Here is a 24,470-nt window from a genome sequence, read left to right on the forward strand (position 1 = left end):
AAAAAAAAAAAAAAGGTGGCACTGATCACACTGCATAACTACGTGTGTTCCTTAAAGGCAGAAGCTTCATCTAGATCCTGTCACACAGACAGGAACAAGATTATTTCAGCCCTATTTCTGAGATACTTTGTTGAGGGGTTGGGAAGACATCCTGGTTCCAGTTTGAAACAGCAGCTAGGCTTTTATTTATTTTTTAAGATTTGGGAGTCCTAATAGAGTCTTTGAAAATAAGATTGCATAGTTTTATTAAAAGGTTTAAATCACCTGGACAGTGGAGTCAACTAGACTTTTAAACCTAGCTGTGTATTAGGTTACATAATAGCTGCATGTGAATTTTGGTAAGATTTTCTTAATTTGTGATCCTAGTTTTTCATTTTTTAAAGCTGTTACTTTGATCCCTTAGGGGGACGATTGTCAAGGATTAAGTTTGACGTATACAAGATGCTTATGTACAAGGCTTTTGTGGCAGCTGCTATATGTTTCTTCAGTTTATTTATATTGAAGAAAGTCTTGCCTGAACTTTTTCCTCACCTCATTTACTTGTTAGTCAGAATCGGAATTTGTTGCTTTCTTATTTCTGTATTGAGGACTAACACACTCACAATTTCTTTTGTGATTTTTTTCCCTAGTATCTTTGCTAATTTTTTGATGATTACTGAAAAATTACAAATCATAAACACAATTGTGATTATTTTTTTACATGGCCAGATAAAACTTAAATGAACAAAATATGTTTCTCAAATTGAAAGAATTCACTGAGTGGATGTGCAGTTACCAGCCTAGTGTAATGTAAATAAACAAGGATTGATAGAAATATTAAAAAAAAAAACCGCTTTTGAGTTTTTCATAGATCATCAAGTGTAATAACCTTGACTTTTAGAAAATAGTCTAATCATAGCTTCATAGTGTTGAACTTTTAATTATTTTTTGCCTGTCTCAGAACATGTTAAAATATTTTTTTCATGTTACCTTACGTGTATTCTGAACTTTGGGGAAAACTTGTCATTTTAAGTGATAGTTTTAATATATAATTTTGAAGCTGATTTGTGGACTGGAAAGTGCTTTATTCTCTGTGAGCCTAATTTTAGCTTGATTCCTCATCAGCAGAAATTATCTATCTATCTATCTATCTATCTAGAGAGAGAGAGAGAAATATATGTCTTAAATATTTATATAATAAACAGAAGTTAATGCACCCTCCAGGCAGAGCCTTAATTTTTTTTTTTTTTTTTTTAAACAGCATGGGTTCTCACTATGTTGCCAAGGGCTGGTCTTAAACTCCTGGGTTCAATCAGTCCCCACTCCTGGGCCTCCCAAAGTGCTGGGACTACAGGCGTGAGCCACCAAGCCCGGCCCTCAGCCTGCCTGGTTTTCATTTGTCTTGAAATCATGTGTACTTTGTATATCTGTATTTGTTTTATTTTTAAAATGTTGTGTTTGTTTGCCATTGAGTGAAATTGGTGTACAACAAAGATGTCCCATTTGTGCATCCTTTTGTGTACTTCTCATTTCATTGAGTTCTACTTTGAGAAATATGGGCCCATATTTACTACAATTACACATCTGAGCTCTTGCTGTCTTAAGCCTATGAAGTAAATTAAGGTTTTTGTTTCTGTTTTGCTTTTTGTGTTTTAAATCCTTAGGATGCTGAGGAGAATTTTGTCTTATTGAAAAGAGTGACTCAGCAATGGCTGGATATGTGATGATGGCCACAGTTGGTGATAGGCTCACTCTGAGGACTGATCATGAGCTTGTATTTCAAAACTAAGAGCTATAATGCCACTTTGCCATCCAGTGATGGTGTTTCAGCCAAAGCTGTAGGACCTCTTGCTGGGAAATCATGTTATCCTTACCTTGAGTCAATTTCATCTTAGAGATTGAGACGAGCACTGATGTAGCTTCCCTGGACAGTCCTAGGGAGAGTGAAGGAAGACTCCCTTGGCAGTTGCTGCATCATTTTCATTATGAGGAAGAACATTCTGAGGTGCAGCAGGTTAAGCACAAATTTAAAGTTTTCATACAAGGCTAGCTTATAGAGGAGGGATCTATACAAGTTTTACTGTTCATATGTAATTTTAAACTTACTGTTTGCATCTAGTGAAAAACAAAGTATTTGATTTTTTTTTGTTAAACTGTTTATTCTAATATAAGGATAGTAGTTAGCATAAAGCAAATATATAAAAGTATTGAAAGTTTTTGAACAAATAAAATATTTAATGTGATATTTTAATTTCCATCAAATTGTGATTCTGTATAACTTTATATTTGAGTACCTTTTATAAGGCAATGCCATTTATTTCTCACTCTATTAGTTTATGCAAAATAGATTTTATAACTTGATTGTGATACTGATAAAACAGAGTAGCCTTTTAAACATGCTGTTTACAGTACTAATGGTGAACGATTTCAAGTTTTTAGCAATCAAGAAAGGTTGAGAATGCAACACATATTAATACGAGAGTAGATATTTTTACCTCGATAATTTTTGAAGTTTATTCAAGTATTTGACTAAGTTAAAAGTTATAGTAATTCTTTACATGCATTCAAGTTTACTCTTCAGTAGATAACTTCTCTGCATTTCTTGACTGAGACATACAATTGTTATTTTATGGATTTGATTGTTACTAAAATACCACTATAATTATTTTTTAAATATTTAGTTTTCACAAATTTTGTTCATACAAATAGCTGACTTTTCTATAGTTTATCCTGCATTTTGCTAATTAATACGATTGAGAGCATCAATTGCTCAGTAAAAAAGAGAAATGGCCCTTATGGAGATGGTTCTATAGTTTTAAAGAGAGACTTGATGATCCAGGGTCTGAAGATAGCTTACTGTGGTGCTGCTGGGACGTTTATAAGCAAATAAGTTGATATCCTTGTATTGGAGACCCCCACAGAGTTCCCTGGGGACTAAACATCCAAATTAGTTTAAACTAAATGCATTATTGTGTCCAGACAGTATTCAGGTAGGGCAAATGAAGTACTGCGAATTCTACTCCTGAAGTGGAGATATTGGGGGTGAGGTGGGGAGTGGGAAAGTGGTTCTATTAGAAAAAAAAGTAAGTTCTATTAGAAGACAGGTTATTGAGGGGGAAAATTTACTCTTAGCATGTCCTGACAGTGATGCCAAGCTTTTCACCAGAGTCTGTTCCATATTAGTCAATGAAATTTGAACACTTTTTAAGGCTCTTTGAACACTTACTGCAGTGTTGCAGTCTAGAAAGCATGTAACAATTATATTGATTCTTACTGGTCATAATGTAAATCCCTCGACAAATTCAAGGTCATTTTGTCTCCTGATGGGTTCCTGATTGTATGGTGTGCCATTTACAATTAGAACATGCTTAGGGCTTGCCTCACTCAATTGCTGAGGTTCCAAAGAAGCTTTTATCTTGTCATATATTAGTTTGCTTTTGCACTTTGTGTGTGTGTGTGTGTGTGTGTGTGTGTGTGTATTTAGCCTTAGCTATTTTTAGTCCTTGAGAAAGGCCTAAAACTTGTGCTTTTTTGTAAGGACTGAATTTAACACTTGTATTTTAGGGTTTGACTTTTGGCTGGCAATAGGCTCTTATTAATATCAGTAATGACATGGGTTTGCCAAGTTGGCATAAATCATTTGATTCTTAAACGCGTGCAGAATCGTGCATCCGTGTCTTGTTAAGTATTACAGAATTTAATACACACCCAGACAAAAGACATACAGGATGAAATTATTTTGTGGAGAAAAATTAAGTGTTTTTTTTAATAATAGTAACTCTTTAAAGAATTGGTCACATCAGAAATTTTTATCACATTGTATTCTGTTCTAGGAGAAATATGTGACATGTATTTTTTGCCAGAACAACTTTTTTAAAAGTGATTTTCTTCATAAATATATTCAGAACCATGGTTTTCACCCCAGAATTCCAGAAAGCCAGAAGACGTCTTCTGTTTTACAGGCATGTAGTTGGTTCTGTATAGATTTGAGATAGGGTGTCAGTCTGTTGCCTAGGGTGGAGTTCTGTGCCATGATCGTAGCTTACTGCAGATTCAGTCTCCTGGACTCAACCAGTCCTCCCATCTTAGCCTCCTAGGTAGCTGGGACTACAAGCATGTGCCACCATGCGTGGCTAATTTCTTTTAATTTTATAGAGTATTTCCACATCCTTACATAATTTGTTCCCTACAACCCTGTGTTACATAGACTAAGTAATATGTAAGTTATAAAAGGAGTACAAGCTTGGGGGTGTTAAAACCTTTCCACAGTTACTTAGCCACTCAGGTTTGATTGCTGTGTCTGCCAGTTATCTCTAAGTTCATCACTTCTTTAACTACAACAAACGGACTTTCTAGAAGAATATTAAATGCAGGTTGTGCTTATTCAAGTTTCACCTGTTAACTTTATGTGTGTTGTTGTTTGCTTCAGTTCTAGTTGCTGATTATTCATCTAAATGTCCTGAAGAATGTATTTCAGCAACATCATCAAACCACTTGTTCCTTATTCCTTTGCTAGTTGTCAGTCATTTCAACTGACAAATAAAAGGAAACATTTTGGTTTTTTACTTGTAAATTATTCTGAAATACCCTGATGGTAGATTGCTATTATGTTTTTAAATCCCTGAGGTTTCCTGCCAGTATTTTGGGAAGTCTACTACTTAGTAAATATGAAATCAGAAAATGAAACTGTTAATATTATTTTAAGTAAATAGTGAATGCAGCAAAAGCATATGATTTTTTAAAGCTATTTGATTTATAAAATTAAGTGTTTTTAAAATAAAATAGGGATAAATATAAATCTTTTCATTTTTTGTATGTGTCCATAGGCATTCCTGCCCACATGTGTTTTTTTTTTTTTTTTTTTGAGACGGAGTCTCGCTCTGTCACCCAGGCTGGAGTGCTGTGGCCGGATCTCAGCTCACTGCAAGCTCCGCCTCCTGGGTTCACGCCATTCTCCTGCCTCAGCCTCCCGGGTAGCTGGGACTACAGGCGCCGCCACCTCACCCGGCTAGTTTTTTGTATTTTTTAGTAGAGACGGGGGTTTCACCATGTTAGCCAGGATGGTCTCGATCTCCTGACCTCATGATCCGCCCGTCTTGGCCTCCCAAAGTGCTGGGATTACAGGCTTGAGCCACCGCGCCCGGCCCACATGTGTTTTTTAAGATGGAACTTTAAGTGCTGTTTCCTTCTCTAATGAGTAGGTCTTAACTTTACCTTCAAGGACTATCCTAAATGCTGTTATTTTTCAGTAAAGCTTTTCTTGTCTTTGCTATGGAAGTAAACCTTTTTAAATTTCACAGTGTATCTTTGGTGCCACTCACACTTTCTATCCATGTCTAATCTTCCCTTACAAATGGTAAAAGCAGACTCTATTTGATTCATCTTCTATATCAATTGCTTGCGTATACAGACATCTTCAACTTAATATCAGTAACCTGTTCCTGAAAATCAGATGTACTGAGTTAAAATGCTAATGAGGAATCCCCATTTCCCATTGTTTTAAAAGGAAAAAATTATATGTAACATCTTTCCCAAGTCCTTAACTAATTTTCTAAAACATGTAATTTATAGTAAAACATGCACATATACAAAACAAGCTATCATATTCGTATGTAAATGCTTTAAACGTTTTCTGTCAATAAAAAAATTACAGTTCTTAACAATTGCTTTGTATTATTTAGTAGCATATTACATGTCATCCCTTTGAGATCATGCACTTACCAAAATATTTACATTTGATTCTGCTGATCTGTCAGTTCTTACTGGATTATAACTTGAGGTTTTTCCCATGTGGCATTTTGTTTAAAATGTTGAATTGAATTTTGGTGATATAAATAACGAAGTTTTCATTTTGAAAGATATACTTGTGGAAATTTGAATACTAATTATAAGGGCTGTTTTATCAGACATTTTGTAAGGCATGTTATATTGCTTTATCAGTTTTTTTTATGCTGTCAATTAATTTGATTAAGCAAAATGTAGCACAGTTGAGTGATAACCTGAAGTAATTAATAGCTTTGTTGAGAAAGAAGTTGCTGTTGTGACGTAAACAAAATTTTGGTTTCTTAAATTTTAATTTACCTTTTTAAAGCATTGGCCATTGAAGAGCAAATCATATTTCTAGTTTATTTTCTGGTTTGAAATTCCTTGTGTTAGTGAAAGTTTGTGGCTGATCTTTAACAGTCCTGTTAATTGTATTTGATATGTAATATAATTTATATACTCTATTTCTTAACAGGTAGTTGTGTCAACTAACATAGCAGAGACATCTTTGACAATAGATGGTGTGGTGTTCGTGATTGATCCTGGATTTGCGAAACAGAAGGTACATATTTAGTGGATACTTTATAAATTAGAGTTGGTTTAACAGTACTTACTACCCATTCATTTAATGGCTAAAATTTACCTTTCAGAATTATTTTCTTTTGTTTGATTTTCAGATTTCTGCTGTATGTTCTGGGTGGCTCTCAGAAATTAAGACACTGTTTAATATGTAATTCTAGGCTTTTTTTTCTTTTAGAGTTGCTTTGATTTCTTTGTTTCAGTGTAGTGATGGTGGGTGTTTTGGCTTGTATATTCATTTAACAGTATGGGTTTAGTAATAAAGTACAGGATTTCCATCCCTGCAGTTCAGTCACTTATCCAACATTAGAGTTACTGCTGTCAACTAGGCACACTATTTGAAAACAGTACTATGTTACTCCTCTAGTTTAACAGTGCTGTGTACTAAATGAAATGAAGTGCAAGTGAACTGGCTATTTAATAAATACATGTTTTATTTTTCAAGTATCTTTTGGATAAATTGATTATGTTTTGTAGGCATATCATGTTATTGCTGGAAATTTTTTTCCTTAAACAGTGTCAGAGTCATAGTACCCAGAACATTTAGTTTTGAAAGTGAAGTTTTCTTTTTGGGCAGAATCCTTGACTGGCCAGCATATAAAAAGCAAGGAAAAAGGTCAGCCTGATAGAACTGAAATTAGGAGGAGTAAGGATTATATAAGCTGTCTTTGTGTTTGACAAGAAGTTTTTCATGTTAGTTTGAGTCTTTCAGATGATCAAATTAGAGTATCTAAAAGAACTTGAAGGTTCAGGATGATGGGTTGTCTATTGTAGCAGCATGATTTATGGCTATCAATATTTCTTTGTTTATTTTGGAATTAACTGTAGGCTTTGGATACTTCTGTTGGATCACAAGTTTGTGTTTGACTGAAGAAAGACTCTTGTGTTATTTCAATTCCAATAGGTCTACAATCCTCGAATCAGAGTTGAGTCCCTTTTGGTGACAGCTATTAGTAAAGCGTCAGCTCAACAAAGGGCTGGTCGAGCTGGACGTACCAGACCTGGAAAATGCTTCAGACTTTACACAGAGAAAGCTTATAAAACAGAAATGCAGGTATGGGGTATTGTTATTTCCTGCTGATGTGTTTAAAATGTTTAGTTGAATTTCTAACCAGAAGAAAATTGCCTTATTTACTTAATCTTGCCCTTTAGGATTAAAAGCTCCTTAGCTTTTCCAGGAGTGAAATGTATGGTGTAATTAACTTAGGTAGTTGCACACCCCCTTATCCCAGGCTGATACATTCCAAGCGCCCCCCCCCCATGCCTGAAAACTAGAATATGCTGAACCTTACTTATATATACTATGTATAAATACCTTTCTTTACAATTTCACTGATAGAAGATACATTCTTACTTTAGATGTGTTTGGGTTTTTTTTTTTTTCTTTCCTTACTAGGTTTCAACTTTTTTTCTTTCTTTGCTTTCAACTTTTCACTTAAAGGAAGCACTTGAGGGCATATCCAAATTGCCAGCGTCACTATTCTTGGCGCTTTGGGGCCATTATTAAGTAAAAGGTTACTTGAGCACAAGCACTGTGATACTGCAAAAGTTGATCTCATAACAGATGGTTGTTAAGTGACAAATGGGCATATAGTATATATAGCATACTACTAGGAATGGTGCACAATTTAAAATTGATGAATTGTTTGTTTCTGGAATCTTAAAAATTTTTTCTGGTGACAGTGGTTAACTGAAACCATGGAAATCGAAAACACAGATGAGTGAAGGCTACTATACAAATTTCTTTCTGCAGTTTCCAGTTTTATGGACAGTAGCAAACACTTCGAATACTATAAAGATAGTTGGAGAAAAATGGTTTCTCTCTAGTCTAGTCTGCAAGTATTTATCTCTTCTGAGACAGTAGTGTAGAAGTAATGCCAAAACAAATAGCTCAGGAGGCAGTGAACAGATTTTTGTTTTCTTGAACAGAGACTGAGGCATGTTTAACATAACAAATACGTGTTTTTGTTTTTTGCTAGGATAACACCTATCCTGAGATTTTGCGTTCTAATTTAGGATCAGTTGTGTTACAATTGAAGAAACTTGGTATTGATGATTTGGTACATTTTGATTTTATGGATCCACCAGGTATGACTTACCAAAACACATTTTTATCAGATCTTTTAACCAAAATTGACTCTTAGTGTTTTTCTCCATCCTATTTAATATATGTATTAAATACATTTTGCCTTTTCCATCCAGTGTGCATCAAGATTAAGTCTTACGTGATAGCATTAAAACTAAAAAAGGTGACAGTTATATGAGCACATTCTTTTTTTTTCTTCAAAAGTTATTATTGGGGTGGGGGTTAGGTAAATTGAATTATCCTCTGGGCATGAAAATGTGAGAATTCCTAATTTTTCTTTGGGGAAAAAACAGTCTGATAAACACATTGATGAATTAGCAGTTATTTAATGTATTTCGGAAGAAGACAGTTTTGCCTACAGGATAATTTTGCAATGTTTTTGTGATTCATTGTTTGCTAGATCTGTATAATTGAATTGGATGACAGTTTGAGTTTGAGTTTGGTCCACTGCAGAATGAAAAATGAGATTGCTTATAATAGTTTGTACTTTGTCACATTTTTGCTTGCTTAAGGCACCATGTCTAATAGATTGTCTTTTACCCCTAGCTCCTGAAACTCTGATGAGAGCCCTGGAACTTTTGAATTATCTGGCTGCTTTAAATGATGATGGAGATCTGACTGAATTGGGATCCATGATGGCAGAGTTTCCTCTAGATCCACAGCTCGCAAAAATGGTTATTGCAAGTTGTGACTACAACTGTTCTAATGAGGTCCTATCTATTACTGCTATGTTGTCAGGTAATAGAGGGAAAGGAACAAAAAAAAGCCCAGCTCTTCACAGTTTGGGTGGACTTCACTTTTCTTTTTGTTTTTTAATTTTTAGTATGATAGTGGATTTTATAGATGGTTTTAAGGAATTAATTTTGTTTCCTAAATACCTTGTAAATAGCTTCGTAATGACATAGTACTTACAAAAGTAAAGTAAGTGATTGTGCACAAAAGATAGTAAAACATGGCTGTCTTGAGTGCTAATAAAAATTGCAGTTAGTTTGAGCACAGTTGTAACTGAATTCTTTGGTTAAAGGTCCATCACTGCTATCTTTGTGGGTTTTTTTTTTTTTTTTTTTTTTTAACTGCAAGTACCAGAAGAACTTTGCTCTAGCTCTAGTACTTGGCTCTATTAAATGTGCCTTTGGCAAACTTAAAAGCTATACATTAAGTTGAGCCTTTTCTATATATGTACTCCAATGGCACCCAAACAAACATGAATTTCAAACTTGATATCAAGTAAATAGAAATAGTAATATATAATTTTAGGCTTAAAATCTAATCTGATAATGACATTCTTTTACAATGGTAGAAAAACTTGGTAAAAGAGACATACCTAATATATAAAATTGCCAATTTTGTAAAATTGGACCATTAAGCTAAGGAAATAATGCTGTTTTTAGTAACAAAATGTAAACCACAAATGAATAGTAACTTGGAAATTAGATTTTTCCTAAAGGAAAAGAAATATTGTTAAGAAACAAATGAATGGCTATTCTTACAGCTAAAAATAGAAAGTAAGTTCTTACTGACAATCAAAAGATTCTCTGCTACTAGTTTTAGCACTGGAGAGAACTGACTCCGTATTGCTGAGTGGTTTATTGATCTTAATGCTGCAAATATTTCAAAATATTCTGTGGAATTAAAGGATAAATTGAAAAAAATTTAAATATAAAATATGGCTTAGTTTAGATGTATGGTATATTCTAATGGTGTGAATTTTTTTATTTAAGAAGTAGCTAAAATGTTTTCTTGCAGAGTTATGACTGATCAGACTCAGAGCAGATGGGCAGGGCAGTATTGAGTCACTTTAATTAAATTGTAGCTTCATTTGCGGAGGTGGTGGTAGGTTGTTGTCTGCCTTTCTTATGTGTTGTTTTATAGATTCTTCCAGTTGTACTTCTCCCAAGATTTTAGTTTTTAGAGAAAGCGTGGGGCAAGAACTAATGGATTGTGTACTTACTTGTCTATCTACCTAGTTTTTATTTCTCTAGGTTCTCTTATCAGATATACTTATATGATTACCGTTGTTTGAGTTAAGAATATTAGCTCTTTAAAAAGTTTGTTGTGATGCAGTTGTAATCTTCCAACTATATCTCAGTTTTATTTGTAATTAAAAAAAAACCTTATTTTTATTTATTACAAATAAAAACCTTTAGTTTATCAGGAGAATGAGCATTTATGTGCAGCAATGTAAATAGACTGTTTTTAAACGGTCCATTTGTAGGAAAAGTGTTCAAATAAGAGGCGAGGAAGAAGTCATGGAACAAAAAACAGTTTGCTAAGCTTGTAATGCTTTGTTTGACATTAAAATAGTTTTTGAAGTTTTGAGGTCCTGATATTAACAGTGCAAATCTGTAGAGGCCTTTCAGAGCACTACTTATTTATTTCCACTTAACTCTAGTGGCTAGTTCACATTAACATTCACAGCTGTGAGAAGTTTGTGTACTTTTATGATTACCTTGCTTCAGTTACATTAAGCAAGAGTTTTAATATTTATTATCATGTTTTGTTGTCACTATTTGGCTATTTTGGCATCTTTTTAAAGGGGAAACTGTATGGGAAAGAGTAATATGATACTGTATTTTATCTTGTTGTTGATTATTCCCATTATCTTCTATCGGAACCGATAATTTATGAAGTTTTTCATTGATAAGGTTTTAAGAGCTTTTAAAATGTGTTGAAAAAGTCCCAAGCTGTTAAGTATTTTTATTTTCATATTGTTTTTATGACTATGGAATTGCTAAACTGAATTAAGGAAAGTTGTATTTCAAAAAATGTAGTACATGCTCTGTAACAATTTAAAGTTTTATGTGAATTAATATTGAGGCTCTAAACAAATAACTGTAGTTACATATTTTGGTGACCCATGATATGACTGTTTCAGACTAATTGTCAACTTTTGAAATATTGGACTTTGCTTTATATTGAGGTTTTGATACAAATAAGTTTGTTTTTTTCTTTTTTAAAATTGGGACTTTATTTTCTAATCCTTTGGTTAAAATGCTGAAACACTAGGCTGAATATCCCAGCCTTTTTGAATTTTCTTAATTCAGAGGCGGTTTAACCTTCCACCACTACTGCTATCATCCAAACCCAAGAATTCTTGATATTTTTATGTTTACATATGCTTCTGCTCACCGGTGCTAATAGTGATACCCACCAGTTGGTAATAGCCACAGTATTAGGGAAAAAATTCTGATAGAAACATGGCAGTAGAGTGGTTTCAAAGTTGTTGTTAGCTCTGCAGTGGGCAAGTGTAGCTTTCTAACTTTCACGGCCATTCAATAGATTTAGTGGATGTCCTTTTGAAAAATTACAGTTAGCTGAAAGGCAATTGACACCATTATTCTGGTTATTGGTAGAGCTATCAGCACTGGTTTTTTTTAAATAAGTTGAGCTTTTTAGTATCCTGATGGCCTTCAGAATAGCTGTTTTGATGCCTACTTTTAGATCTAGTTAAAATAATCAGGTACTCTGTAGCTTTGAAATCCTCTTGTCTTACAGATGTGGTTAGGTGTTGATGTACCAAATCAAGGTAGTAAACAGTCCAAGATGCAGTTGGAGGCCATCCTGCCCTGCCCTATGCTCTGTGAACTGACCTAGCTAGGCCTTGTTCCTCTATCTGTGAATGCGTGACTCATCGATATGGGCGTTTGTGTTGGGCCCATACCAACCTTGTTTAGTCCCACAGTGTTTTGTTCGCCCCACGGAGGCCAAGAAAGCCGCAGATGAGGCCAAGATGAGATTTGCCCACATAGATGGAGATCATCTGACACTGCTGAACGTCTACCATGCTTTTAAACAAAGTAAGTGTAAATTTGATTGGAGACATTCTTTTGTCTAAATGTCACTTGCAGTGTATAAGATGTTTCTTTGTCCCACTTTCATTTATTATCTGTGACAACTTACATTAGAAACCCAGAGGTACTTTAGAAAAACTCCTGACTAGCATTTAAAATAGAAATTGCCAGTCTTTTCCAAAGTTGTTTATGTTTATAATCAGGGAATAAAGCACCAGTTGTAGAAAACCTGAAAAATACAGTGATAAAAATGACAGACTTGTATGACATTTATTGCTAATATGCAAGTTTTTATATACTTTTATTTCTGTGCATGTTACATTTTAAGAGTAGTTTTATATTGTTTATACAATTCATTACTCTAACATTTTTACTAATAAAGAACTTTTTACACCAAAATAAAGCTAATAGAAAACAATGGACAAGTATGAATGATGGTTCTCAGGCTACCAGTGTCTTGTAAACATGATATGGAAAAGTTCAGCTGTACTGTTAGCTGAAGAAATGCATTATTATTGATAATGAAAGGCATTACCATTTTCTCACCTATAAAATTTGCAGATATTGAAGAAAAATATTCCTTAGCTGTATGGGAGTGGGGTTATGTGGTCTTTATGTGATTTTATGTTACCAGGAACTTTAACAACTTTATACTCTTTGACCCAGCAATAATTTAAAAAGTTATTTTTTGGTATTCTGTGGACACTGATTTAATTAAAGAATTTCATCCCATCATTATTTATGGTGGTAAAACAAAATTGGCTACCCAAATGCTCACCAGTGGAAAAATTGTGAGTTATGCTGTAGACATATGAAGTAATTGTTCTAGCTTTAAATTATCTTATCAGAGAATATTTAGTGATCTGAAAAACATTTGCCAATGACTTGTAAATGAGGAAACATAATAATAATGAAGTTATTGCTAGCTACTGTTGTTGGAATGTACCATTTACAAAAATTGAGAGGAAACCTTAATAAATTCAAAGGAGAAAAAAAATACAGCAATTGAGTGCAACCGGATTTGACAGTTTTTTTTTAACTGATAGCCCTACATCATCACCCCGTGCCAAAAATGTGGAATTCCGTCACTAAGTTTATAGTTTCTTCTCATGAGAAATTGGTTTCCTAATTTATAAAGTTGATATTCCAATTTTGTATGTCTGGTTTTGTTTGTAACTCATTTTTATTATCTCATAAAAATCTCATTTATACTCTTAAAATGGGGAGCCTGTTGACTTTGGCACATCTCTGTGGGGGTGATGGTGAATTTGTCTTGGGGTCCACAAGTGCTAGAGGGCCAGTGTGTGCACCAGACGTAGTACCTAACTTGCTTTACATCTGTTGCTTACTCCAGAACCCTGATAAGAGTTGAATAGAATTCATGACTAGCAGAGAGAAAGAATGGAGCCCTTCTCTGCCCAGGCCCAAAACAACTTGGGCAGATATGAAAGTTAAGGGAAATGTGGTTATGAAACCAAAGGCTCAAGACCAGCGCATGGTTTACCTTAGAACAGTTAATCTTTCTTTCTTGTATCCAAATACTGGTATTACCTAGTGTTAAAGACTTACCCCTGATTAGACAGAAATACTCAAAAAACCTACCGTATTCATCTTGTATGCAATACAGGGTGACCAAGAGATACATAACCTATTAAAGCCTTGAGAAGGAACAGATTTACAGTCAGAGGGAATGTAGTAAGTTAGAGTGGTGTTGTCCACTCACCAGATGTGTGAGCTATTTCTGATAAACACATCAAAATACTACTTTTTACATCAAAATACAACTAATAAAATAGAAAAAACAGACAAGTATGATTGATGGTTCTCAGGCTGCAAGTGGCCTGTAAACAAGAGTTGGAAAAGTTCAAGTCTACTGTTTGCCCAAGAAAGGAATTATTAGTGAGAGGTACTATGAGCTCTCACTGCCAGAGGGATGGTTAGTCATTGGTGATTTTTAGGGGTTTGCAATATGTGATGACTTGACATTTATTAGAACCGTCCTTATTAGTTAAAGATGAGGATTTATGCTTTAATCACTGATTGCCACCTTTTCAAATAAGAGAAGCCCTTTAAAAAAAAAAAAGCAAAAAACTTTGCCAGATCCCCATGCATTATTTCAATATATGCATATATATGGATATGAAAATATTTGAAATATTTGTTTTCATGAAAGCTTTTTAAATGGTTGTATATTATTAATTGAATCATTCAGTATATTTGAAGAAAAGCGTGTTTCAGATACTGGTCAAGATGTTTTACGTTACAGACAATAGTTGATTACATAGTGAAGCTAAAATGTCATGTCAATTAAAATGTTGTCTTAATACTATTTATGTAAATACCCTTTGAAATCCAAAACTAGATTTAAGTTATTTTGCAGTACCTTACTCTGTCTGGGGAGGGGAGATTACTCTCTGAAAATTAGACAGTGATTTGGCTTTAGATCTTAGGGGTAGTTTACTGTATTGGTGAGAGAGAAACAGCTAAAGTTTCTTATTAATTAATATTAATAATAATAAATGTTCCCAGTTTAATAATAAATGTTCCCAGTTTTAGATTTACTTTTCCCATTTACACAATTATTTCTCACAAGTTTAGAAATACAGTAGAACCATCAGATGTTAGTTATTAGTCATTTGTTCTTAACAAATAACTTAGAATTGCCATTTTTCCATCTGTAGTACATGAATTCTAAAAATTGAGAACCACACAAAAAAACTATATTTCAAGCCATAGTCTGCAAATCAACAACCCTTTCTTTTTTTTTTTTTTTTTTTTTTTTTTTTTTTACTGCAAGCTCCGCCTCCTGGGTTTACGCCATTCTCCTGCCTCAGCCTCCCGAGCAGCTGGGACTACAGGCGCCCGCCACCTCGCCCGGCTAGTTTTTTGTATTTTTTAGTAGAGACGGGGTTTCACCGTGTTAGCCCGGATGGTCTCGATCTCCTGACCTCGTGATCCGCCTGTCTCGGCCTCCCAAAGTGCTGGGATTACAGGCTTGAGCCAAACAACCCTTTCAAAAATTTGCCTTTTTATTGTCTAGCTTGGGCATTTTCCTGCCTTTCAGCTTGTTATGGAGCATCAGCGCAAGTAAAATTACCTCCACAGTGTGCTGTTTCAGTTTCCAAAGATATTCAGTGCTTTGGTTTAAATGTCAATAGCTTCAGATGGGTACCTTTTATTTCTCATTCCAGATGAATTAATTAATGGGTGTTCTAATATGTTACTGTATTCTTTAATTCAAAGATCTATTTCCTATCTCCACCCCACCCACTCTTAATTTCTGAAATGGGGATGCATTTTGTAATGGATAAAAATGTACTTATGTATTTGTTATGTCTCTAAAAAACATTAAGGCAAAGTTATGCACTATAACTAGAATCCTAGAACCAAAGAGAAAAGAATATGCTGAAGGTAAGCATACATCACAGTAGCAAGAGAAGGATCAACAGTTTTAATTTTTGTTTTCTCTCTCCCATTTCACAATAACCCTCTTAGTTTTATTTATCAAAGGTCCTCTGAAATAAATAATGCAGTTCTTTGCCATGACTGTCTTTGGTACATAAAAGATGTCACTGTAAAATTTTTTTCGTGATGCTACAGGTTGAGCTCTTTAAATGAGCAACACTAGGCTAGTTGGAAGCTTATCAAGGATTCATCAGAGAAATATCCTTTTGATAGTACGTGTAGTAAAATTACTTGAAGTTCTTAGACTTAGATTTTGTTTATTAAACGTGAATGGAGGTTTCAGGCATCCTTGTAAACTTCAGTTTCAGGACTTGCTGGTAAATTGCTTAGAGGCACGTGTGTCGCGATAAAACTGACATCTTTAAGTCTGGGGTGCTCTAGCTCAGGCATAAAGAACAATACACAACAGTTGTTTGCAGTTATCTTAATCTAAAGCTGTAGTTTCATTGAAAATGAACAGGCCGTGACTTTTACCTAATACACCCAGCCTTCCCTTATCTGATAGACTATCTTTTGGAAACAGCCAGGTGGATGTTAATGGGTGAAATAATTCACTAAAAAGTTAATTCAAAATCATTGTTTTGGCATCCAAATCCAAAAGCCTTGTTACTGTTTCTAATGTTGAATCACACTACAGATCTTTGAGAAAGCTGGTAACATTACAGTTTTAAAGAAAATGTTGTGGGTAAATCTCCTTTCTGGTTTATTTAGCTTATTCTTTATAACAGTTTTTTTAATTAGAGAATATTCCTGTGTGGATGATTCATGGTCCCCTCTTTTCTCCCCGCCTTCCACCTTTTTTAGATCATGAATCGGTTCAGTGGTGTTATGACAACTTCATTAACTACAGGTCCCTGATGTCTGCAGACAATGTACGCCAGCAGCTATCTCGAATTATGGACAGATTTAATTTGCCTCGTCGAAGTACTGACTTTACAAGCAGGGACTATTATATTAATATAAGAAAAGCTTTGGTTACTGGGTATTTTATGCAGGTATGTAGATAATATGGGAATGAATAATTAAGTATTCACATGACACTGATTTCTATTAACAGTCCTTTGAATCCACTCGAAAGCAAAAGTGAGTTTATGCATGCCCTTAAAAATTAATCATAAATGTTGTTACATCCAGTTTCTTTGAGTGAATTAATATACTAAGAAATCTGAAGTATTTAATGAGTAACAAATTAATGCACTAAATGGCTAAGGTAGTCTAGTTATACAGGAATCAGTTTTAGAATTATTTTATTAATAGAGTCTTTGTTGTACAAAATGGAAACTTTGGCTACTTTCAGATGTGATTAGGCACCTGTTTTTCAGGAATGTGAATATTGGTCAGTGCAAAGTTTCTCTGAATCTAGGTCTTAATTGGAAATATATTGTCATAACATACTAAAAAGAAGCAATTGAGCAGATCCAAAAGTACATACAGTTGGCTTTAGTCTTTATCTAAAAACTAAGCACCTCCAAATTCAAATATTCAAATACATGGATTTCATTTGCAGTCCTCTTACAGAGTGATCATTGGTAATTATGTCCAAGACCCTTGCATACTGGAAAAGCCAAAAATGTCTGTTTAGTAGCAATAAAGATGAAACATAATTTAAAAGATTTTATTTAGTTTAAGTGTGCTGTATTAATGGCTATACAAACAGAAGTAAAACTTGTCAAGTAAATATTGCAAACAGTTATTTTAAGGTGTTTATAAAATAAGAGAAACTTTGAGAAAAAGGCAAGAAAATTTTGTGGTGATAAAATTGAAAACAAATCACTTGATTTGGGATAGGTCTCTTCTGTCTGTTTCCTGTTTGTTCATTCTCTCTTTGGCTATGTCTGTTAAGCAAGATGTGGCTTACCCTTAAGGCCAGATGGGCTCAATAGCTAGAATATGAGCATAAAGACAGTCTCAGAATGAAAAACCAAAGGAGATTGGGGAGATGTCTGTATTTGAATCTATGTAACAGTAAGAATGTTTATTGTGGCATCTTATTATATAATATCTTAGGCTTATTAGAGTTTGGTGAATAATAGGTAAGAGCATTCTTTCTCAACTCTTAACCATATTCTTAATATATAATATGTACTAGCTTCTTTTTGACATGTTCTTTTCTTTTTTAGGGGAAAGGGGTGGGGTGAGGGAGGCAAGGTCTCACTCCCAGGCTGGAGTGCAGTGGCGCAATCACGGCTCACCGCAGCTTTTACCTTCCTGGGCTCTGGTGATCCTCCCACCTCAGACTCCTGAGTTACTGGGACTACAGGCACGCACCATGATGCCTAGCTAATTTTTGCCGTTTTGTGTGTGTAGAGACAGGGCCTCGCCATGTTGCCCAGGCTTGTCTTGAACTCCTGGCTTCAAAGGATCCTCCTACCTCGACCTCCCAAAGTGCTGGAATTACAGACGTGAGCCACCAGGCCTGGCTTGACATGTTCTTAAATTTGCTTTTTATATTTCAAAAAAAATTAATGAAATTATATTCAAGCATTATGCTTCTTAATTATGTAGATTAAAATTTGTTACAAACAGCTGAGCACCACAGAGTGTGCTTGCTAGTAGTGCTTCTCTAGTAGTCCTAGCTACTAGAGAAGTTGAGTAGGGAGTAAGGAGTGTTGAAGCCAGCCCAGGCAACATAGCAAAACCCTAGCTCTTAAAAACAACAAAAAATTTATTAGAAACAACATGCATTGTAATACCTGACACCTAATAGGTGTTTAGTAAATATTTTGAATGAAATTGAGTTTCTTTTCCATTATTCATGTTCATTCTTTATGCACAGAATATTAGAATTGGAAAGGGAGAACTTGTCAATTTGGATGAGTATCACTAGTCAAGGCATTACCAAAAAAAGAAATGAAAGAGAAGCACGTGCAGGCTCTTTTTTTCATTTTTATTTTCCTGTCTTTGTAGGTTACCTTTTTCTTTTCCTCTTTGCCCTCTTTAGTTTTCTACCTTATATTTTATTTATTTATTTTCTTTTTTGAGATGGAGCGCCTCACTCTGTCGCCCAGGCCTGGAGTGCAGTGATGTGATCTCAGCTCACTGCAAGCTCCGCCTCCTGGATTCAGGTGATTATCCTGCCTCAGCTCCTGAGTAACTGGGATACAGGCACCCGCCACCACGCCTGGCTAATTTTTGTATTTTTAGTAGAGATGAGGTTTCACCATGTTGGCCAGGTTGGTCTAGAACTCCTGACCTCAGGTGATCTGCCTGTCTCGGCCTCCCAAAGTGCTGGGATTACAAGCATGAGCCACCACACCCGGCTTTAGTTCTCTACCTTAGACATGAATGTTCTGGTAATTGTTTGTCTACTCATAGTTGGCGCCCAGTGCTGAAGAGCCTGCTCTCGATGGTCTAAGGCAGGAAAGATCAGAGAATAATGTTGGGCTCTGTGGACCCGTGAGATCCCTGTCAGAACTACCTAACACTGCCTGCCCTTGGAGCATAATAGGTATAGACAAATGGGCATGACTACGTTCTGATAAAACTTTCCTTATGAACACTGAAGCTTGAATTTTACATGCTACTCATGCTTCACGGAATGTTTTTTGTATGATATTTTTTCTTTCTAATTAAAGATGTATAAACCATTTTGGATTCACAGACCTTACAAATAGAGGCTGTGAGTTGGATTTGGCCCACAGGTGGCAGTTTGCTTATCTCTGCTTTTATAAGACAGTGATAAACAAGTATAGCCATAGAATGAAAAGTAAAAGGGAGGCCTGCCTTTTCCTAACTATATAGGTAGCTTTACAACGAGTATGTCAGAAGCATTGTGTTAATAATATACTGGGTTTTTGTTTCAGGTGGCACATTTAGAACGAACAGGGCATTACTTAACTGTGAAAGATAACCAGGTGGTTCAGTTGCATCCCTCTACTGTTCTTGACCACAAACCTGAATGGGTGCTTTATAATGAGTTTGTTCTAACAACAAAGAATTACATCCGGACATGTACAGATATCAAGCCAGAATGGTAAGTACACCTTTGTTCTAATAGTTTTTTGTTAATATTTCACTCAAAACGGAACCCGACTGTTGCTAGAGTCATGGCCTTGCATTCACTCATTGAGGATTTATATTTCATTGTGTAGGTATGAGGGTATTGACTGGATGGTGTGGTTAATCTTTCATACCCTTCCTTTGATAAGTGGAAAGTGGGATTGTTGATATTTATGGGCAGGATTTGAAGCCAAATGTAAAGTTACATTTGAATAGCATGGAAAGTTTCTTTAGGGGCTGGGCATGGTGGCTCACACCTGTAATCCCAGGACTCTGGGAGGCCAGGGTGGGAGGATCACTTGAAACCAGGGGTTCAAGATCAGCCTGTGCAATATAGCCAGACCCCATCTCTACTAAAATATATATAGGTGTGTACAAAAATTAGCTGGGCATGGTGGTGCTGCATGCCCGTAGTCCCAGCCAGCTACTGGGGAGGCTGAGGCAGGAGGATTGCTTGAGCCCAGGAGTTTGAGGTTGTAGTGAGCTGTGATCATGCCACTGTACTCCAGCCTGGGTGACAGACCCTGTCTCTCAAAAATACTTTTAAAAAGGGTTTTTAAACATTTTTTTTTTAAGAGTTTCTTTGGAGCCATTCTTTTGCTGTTGTGATTAACTCAAGTCAGTACTGTTTCTTGCAGAAATTTTTTTTTTTTACATTTTATTTCTCCCATTACAATTAGCTCTCAACTATTTATTTATATATTGGTTTTTAGGAATTGTGCAGGCATAAAAATGATAATTCTTTGTGTTTTAACATACTAGCTTTTACAAAATGTAGAGTGAGAACTGATTGTTTTATTTTAAGCAAAATAACCCTCATCTTCATGGTTTTTTTTATTTATGCCAGAATCTGTTCTATAAGCTATGATAGGAAATGTCAGCCAAAAGTAGTGGGACTGAAGGCATGTATTCTAGTTGCTGTCACCACTTTATATTGTACGACTGCTTTCTTATACAGATTTGGGACTTCTGACACTTAAATTGTGTAGGACATTACCATTTTATCTGAAATGCTTTGTTGAGAAAAAAATTGTATAGCTAAACTTTATGAAATATTTCAGTCAGGTGTATTTTGGGGGTATAGAGTTATAGTTATTAAAAAAACACTGGAAATGAGAAGATCCAATCATTTGAATACCGTGATGTTTCCTACACAGAACCTGTTATGTTACTATATCCTTGGAGCGGCCAGTTAATAGTGTGCCAGAGTAAAGAGATCAGTGACGTTATCTGTTTTCCTTACATTAATGTATCTTGAGGGTTTTGTTTGTTTATGGTAAGTTCAACACCAGAAAATTTACATCTTACTAAATAAAAGAACACATTTCTAAAAGTGCCATTTGTAAGGATTAGTTATTTGTATTTTTATGAGACTTGAATTCATAGATTTGCCTTGGTTCATCAGTATATTAATGAATAATGCCTATCCTATTAACAACTCCAGTTTTTCAATTAAATGTTAATTTGGAAATTTTTCTCCCCACTTCTAAACAGGTTGGTGAAAATTGCCCCTCAATATTATGACATGAGCAATTTCCCACAGTGTGAAGCAAAAAGACAGTTGGACCGCATCATTGCCAAACTTCAATCCAAGGAATATTCACAGTACTGAATTCAGTGCTTAGAACTGAAGTTATTGAGAGGACAGCTTTAAAAGATGAATGAACTCAAAAGTTCGAGTTGTGCTCTTCACGTTGGTTCGATAATGGCCTTTATTTGAAAGCTTTTTAATTTTTCTTTACAGTAAATATTCCATTCTGATTTCATAAATTAAACATTTATGCCTCCCTTTTGTGTTGACACTGTAGCTCATACTGGAAAAGTCGATCAATGTTTTGCAGTTTATTGAAAGTAGTTCTATATATAACAATGTTATAAGCATTTCTTTAGAAATGGTTGAAAATGCTTCTAAAATGTGATTATCGACCATGGTATGCATGATCGTTGTAATTGTTGACATTCCTTTTAGAAGTTGTGAAATGTTACAACTTGTGCTTATGTAGACACAATCTTCTGTCTCAGTACAGAGGCACTGACTTCAATAAAGTCTATTTATACTAATTTTGGCCAAAGCCCTTTGGTATCTTTGTTCTAGTCTCTAAGTATAGCTGTTTTTCTTTTCAAGTGTGGAGCTTTTTTATTATTATAATTATACTCTTACTACATATTTGATGTCTTTCTACAAGGAGTACTCCTTAGGAAAAGTAGCTGTTAAAGCAATGTTTTTAAGAGCATGGCTTAGCGCTTTGTTAGGTTAATCAAGATGTGATCGATCTAAAAGGAGTGAAGTGTGTGTAGTGATATTTGAAATTGGACCCCAAAAGACAGAACAATGAAAGGAGAGCTCTCTACTTGTCTTAGAGTTCTTTCATAAGGCTCATAATTTATTATCTTAACTACATTTTTGTCAGATGTTTTTATTATACTTCTAGCTTCTCAAACATGTTTATTAGTATTAGGTAAGAGGGAAGCGTATTTTACATCTGTTTTACAAATTCTTATAGTGTGTTAAAATGTACATTTGACCTTCCATTTTCTGTGACAGGCAGTAGACAAGTTGAAAACTTGTCTACATTCATTTTGGAATGAAAATTGAGGTGTTTTATGTGGCCCATAAAATGTTTTTTAATCAATTATTTTCATGTGAAGACTACTGTACTCATTAATGTCTGGACTTCCTCTTCTTCCCCTCCTACCTTTATAAGTTTTTAAGTGTTAAAGGAAATATATAGATGTGTGCCTGGCATTTAAATATACTTGGTAACTGGCATGTGACTTAGGGAGTTGGGCAAGTTAACTCTTTGAAGCTAACAAATATGCTTTTTAGTGTAGGTAGGTGTTACTAAATGATGCCTAGTGGCTTGAAAAAGTTAATGTGCCTTGTATAAGAGCCTCATTTTGTTCCCATGAAATAATTTACATGATATAATAATACTTCAGGTTACATTTAAATATTAAATGTTAGATATTTATGCAACAGCATTTTGAAATGGTTAGATATTCATGCAACATTAAGCATTGGCAACATTGTCTGCCAGAATCTCTTAAAGTTATGTTGAAAAATCTAAGCACTTGGTCAGACTGTTCTCACTGAAATGGCAGCTCTCACCAGAGGAATATTTTGCCTGTTAATTTAAGCTGCAAGTGTAGTTTGTGAGTTGTTGTATATCTTTATAATCTGACCATCCAGTTTTAAGTAGGTCTCAGTGGTGTAACGTATTATTTAATCTTGGACTGTGTAAAATGAGAAGTTAGACCATTAGGTTTTGTTACAGAGAAACTGTTAAGTGTTAGAGTTTTCAGATATCTAGAACAAAGTTTGATATTTGGCAGAGCTTCTAGGACTGATGGGTGTGCATTGAGAATGGCCATGTAGAAAGAGCAAGCTGAGTTTTTATCATGATGTCTATCCCCCACCATCTCCAGTTGTTCTAGGCTACATCTAACCAAAGCTGAAAGTTCTTCTTCTTCTTTTTTTTTTTTGGAGACGGAGTCTTGCTCTGCTGTCCAGGCTGGAGTTCAGTGGCGTGATCTCAGCTCACTGCAAGCTCCGCCTCCTAGGTTCACGCCATTCTCCTGCCTCAGCCTCCAGAGTAGCTGGGACTACAGGCACCCACCACCACGTCTGGCTAATTTTTTTGTATTTTTAGTAGAGACGGGGTTTCACCATGTTAGCCAGGATGGTCTCCAGCTCCTGACCTCGTGATCTGCCTGCCTCGGCCTCCCAAAGTGCTGGGATTGTAGGCGTGAGCCACTGTGCCCGGCCTAAAACAGAACATTCTTACCATTGATGTTATTGACAAAGTTGTGGCTTTTAAAAATGGTCTTCTCTCAATCTCCTTATCTTACAGATTTGGCAGCTGGACACCAAAGTTGTTAGTTTCCTTTGTTCACATAGAGCTATGACTATCAAATAATTTATTTGTGCTATAGAAAAAGAAAATTAAAAAGTTTTTTGAAGATTACCTGAAGAGATCACCTTCCTTATCTGTCAACTTGGAATAGGTGAACTGCTTGGTGCGATATGGTATAAGGAAAGAAGGCCATCAGCAAGTAGAACCATTGACCCTGCAAATGTTCAGGAAATTAACACAACTTGTGAGAAATAGGACAAGATAAAAAATGCCCTACAATAAATCAATTTAACTGGAATCCAAAAGCACTCTATACTCAAGTTTTTTATATGGCATATGACTTAGTTCTAGAATTTTAGGTTTATAAGGTACTCTCATATACTTAGAAGTAATTTTAATGGCTATCCTCCCTAACCAGATACATTAAGAAAAACAGTTCATTACCCTTGAAGGCTGCCTAATAGCTCTTAGAAATGCTAAGCTAAAGCTCTTTCTGTGTAACACCTGATTCCAGTTTTTCCTTCTAGAACATAATTAAATAAGGCTGTTTGTTCTGCTACTCGATGGCAATTTAGATATTTGGAATTAACTGTCATCTTCCCTTATTTTTAATTTAGACTGAATAATTTGTATTTTTGTTTGTTTGTTTTCTTTCCTGTCAACATTTCTCTTTAACACTGTTTCCAGCTATTCTGAACATTGTTGGTTAACCTCTGCCAAGTGTTCTCTGGATTGCAGTCGGTACTATGGTCGAAGCTGGACAGACTGCAGTTGAACTTGCTATTTCCCAGAGGACCAGGCCTACCATCACTTCTGTTACTACAATTTCAGATTACATTAACCTTTCAAGCAACCATAGCATACTTTTGTTTCATATTAATCTTAGTATAAATTTAAGGTGCCTAATTGCTACTTGAGAATTTTAATCTTTGTGGCTCAGGGCTGAGAAGGGAT

The 24,470-nt window shown here is 35.1% G+C and overlaps 1 protein-coding gene across 1 annotated transcript in view; it reads left to right on the top strand.

Moving 5' to 3' along the window:
• The window catches only part of DHX15 (DEAH (Asp-Glu-Ala-His) box helicase 15), a 59,577-nt gene extending 37,854 nt beyond the window's left edge, over positions 1–21,723 (top strand). The window contains exons 7-14 of the mRNA XM_011935658.1: positions 6,218–6,304; positions 7,226–7,375; positions 8,301–8,409; positions 8,954–9,145; positions 12,082–12,204; positions 16,468–16,658; positions 19,467–19,636; positions 21,157–21,723. Of these exons, the coding sequence (XP_011791048.1) occupies positions 6,218–6,304; positions 7,226–7,375; positions 8,301–8,409; positions 8,954–9,145; positions 12,082–12,204; positions 16,468–16,658; positions 19,467–19,636; positions 21,157–21,274 (1,140 nt within the window). The 3' untranslated portion in view covers positions 21,275–21,723. The remainder of the gene's footprint in view (positions 1–6,217; positions 6,305–7,225; positions 7,376–8,300; positions 8,410–8,953; positions 9,146–12,081; positions 12,205–16,467; positions 16,659–19,466; positions 19,637–21,156) is intronic.
• The last annotated feature ends 2,747 nt before the right edge of the window (positions 21,724–24,470 follow it).

Source organism: Colobus angolensis, unplaced genomic scaffold (genome assembly GCF_000951035.1).
Source record: "Colobus angolensis palliatus isolate OR3802 unplaced genomic scaffold, Cang.pa_1.0 Scaffold146, whole genome shotgun sequence".
Lineage (NCBI taxonomy): Eukaryota > Metazoa > Chordata > Mammalia > Primates > Cercopithecidae > Colobus > Colobus angolensis.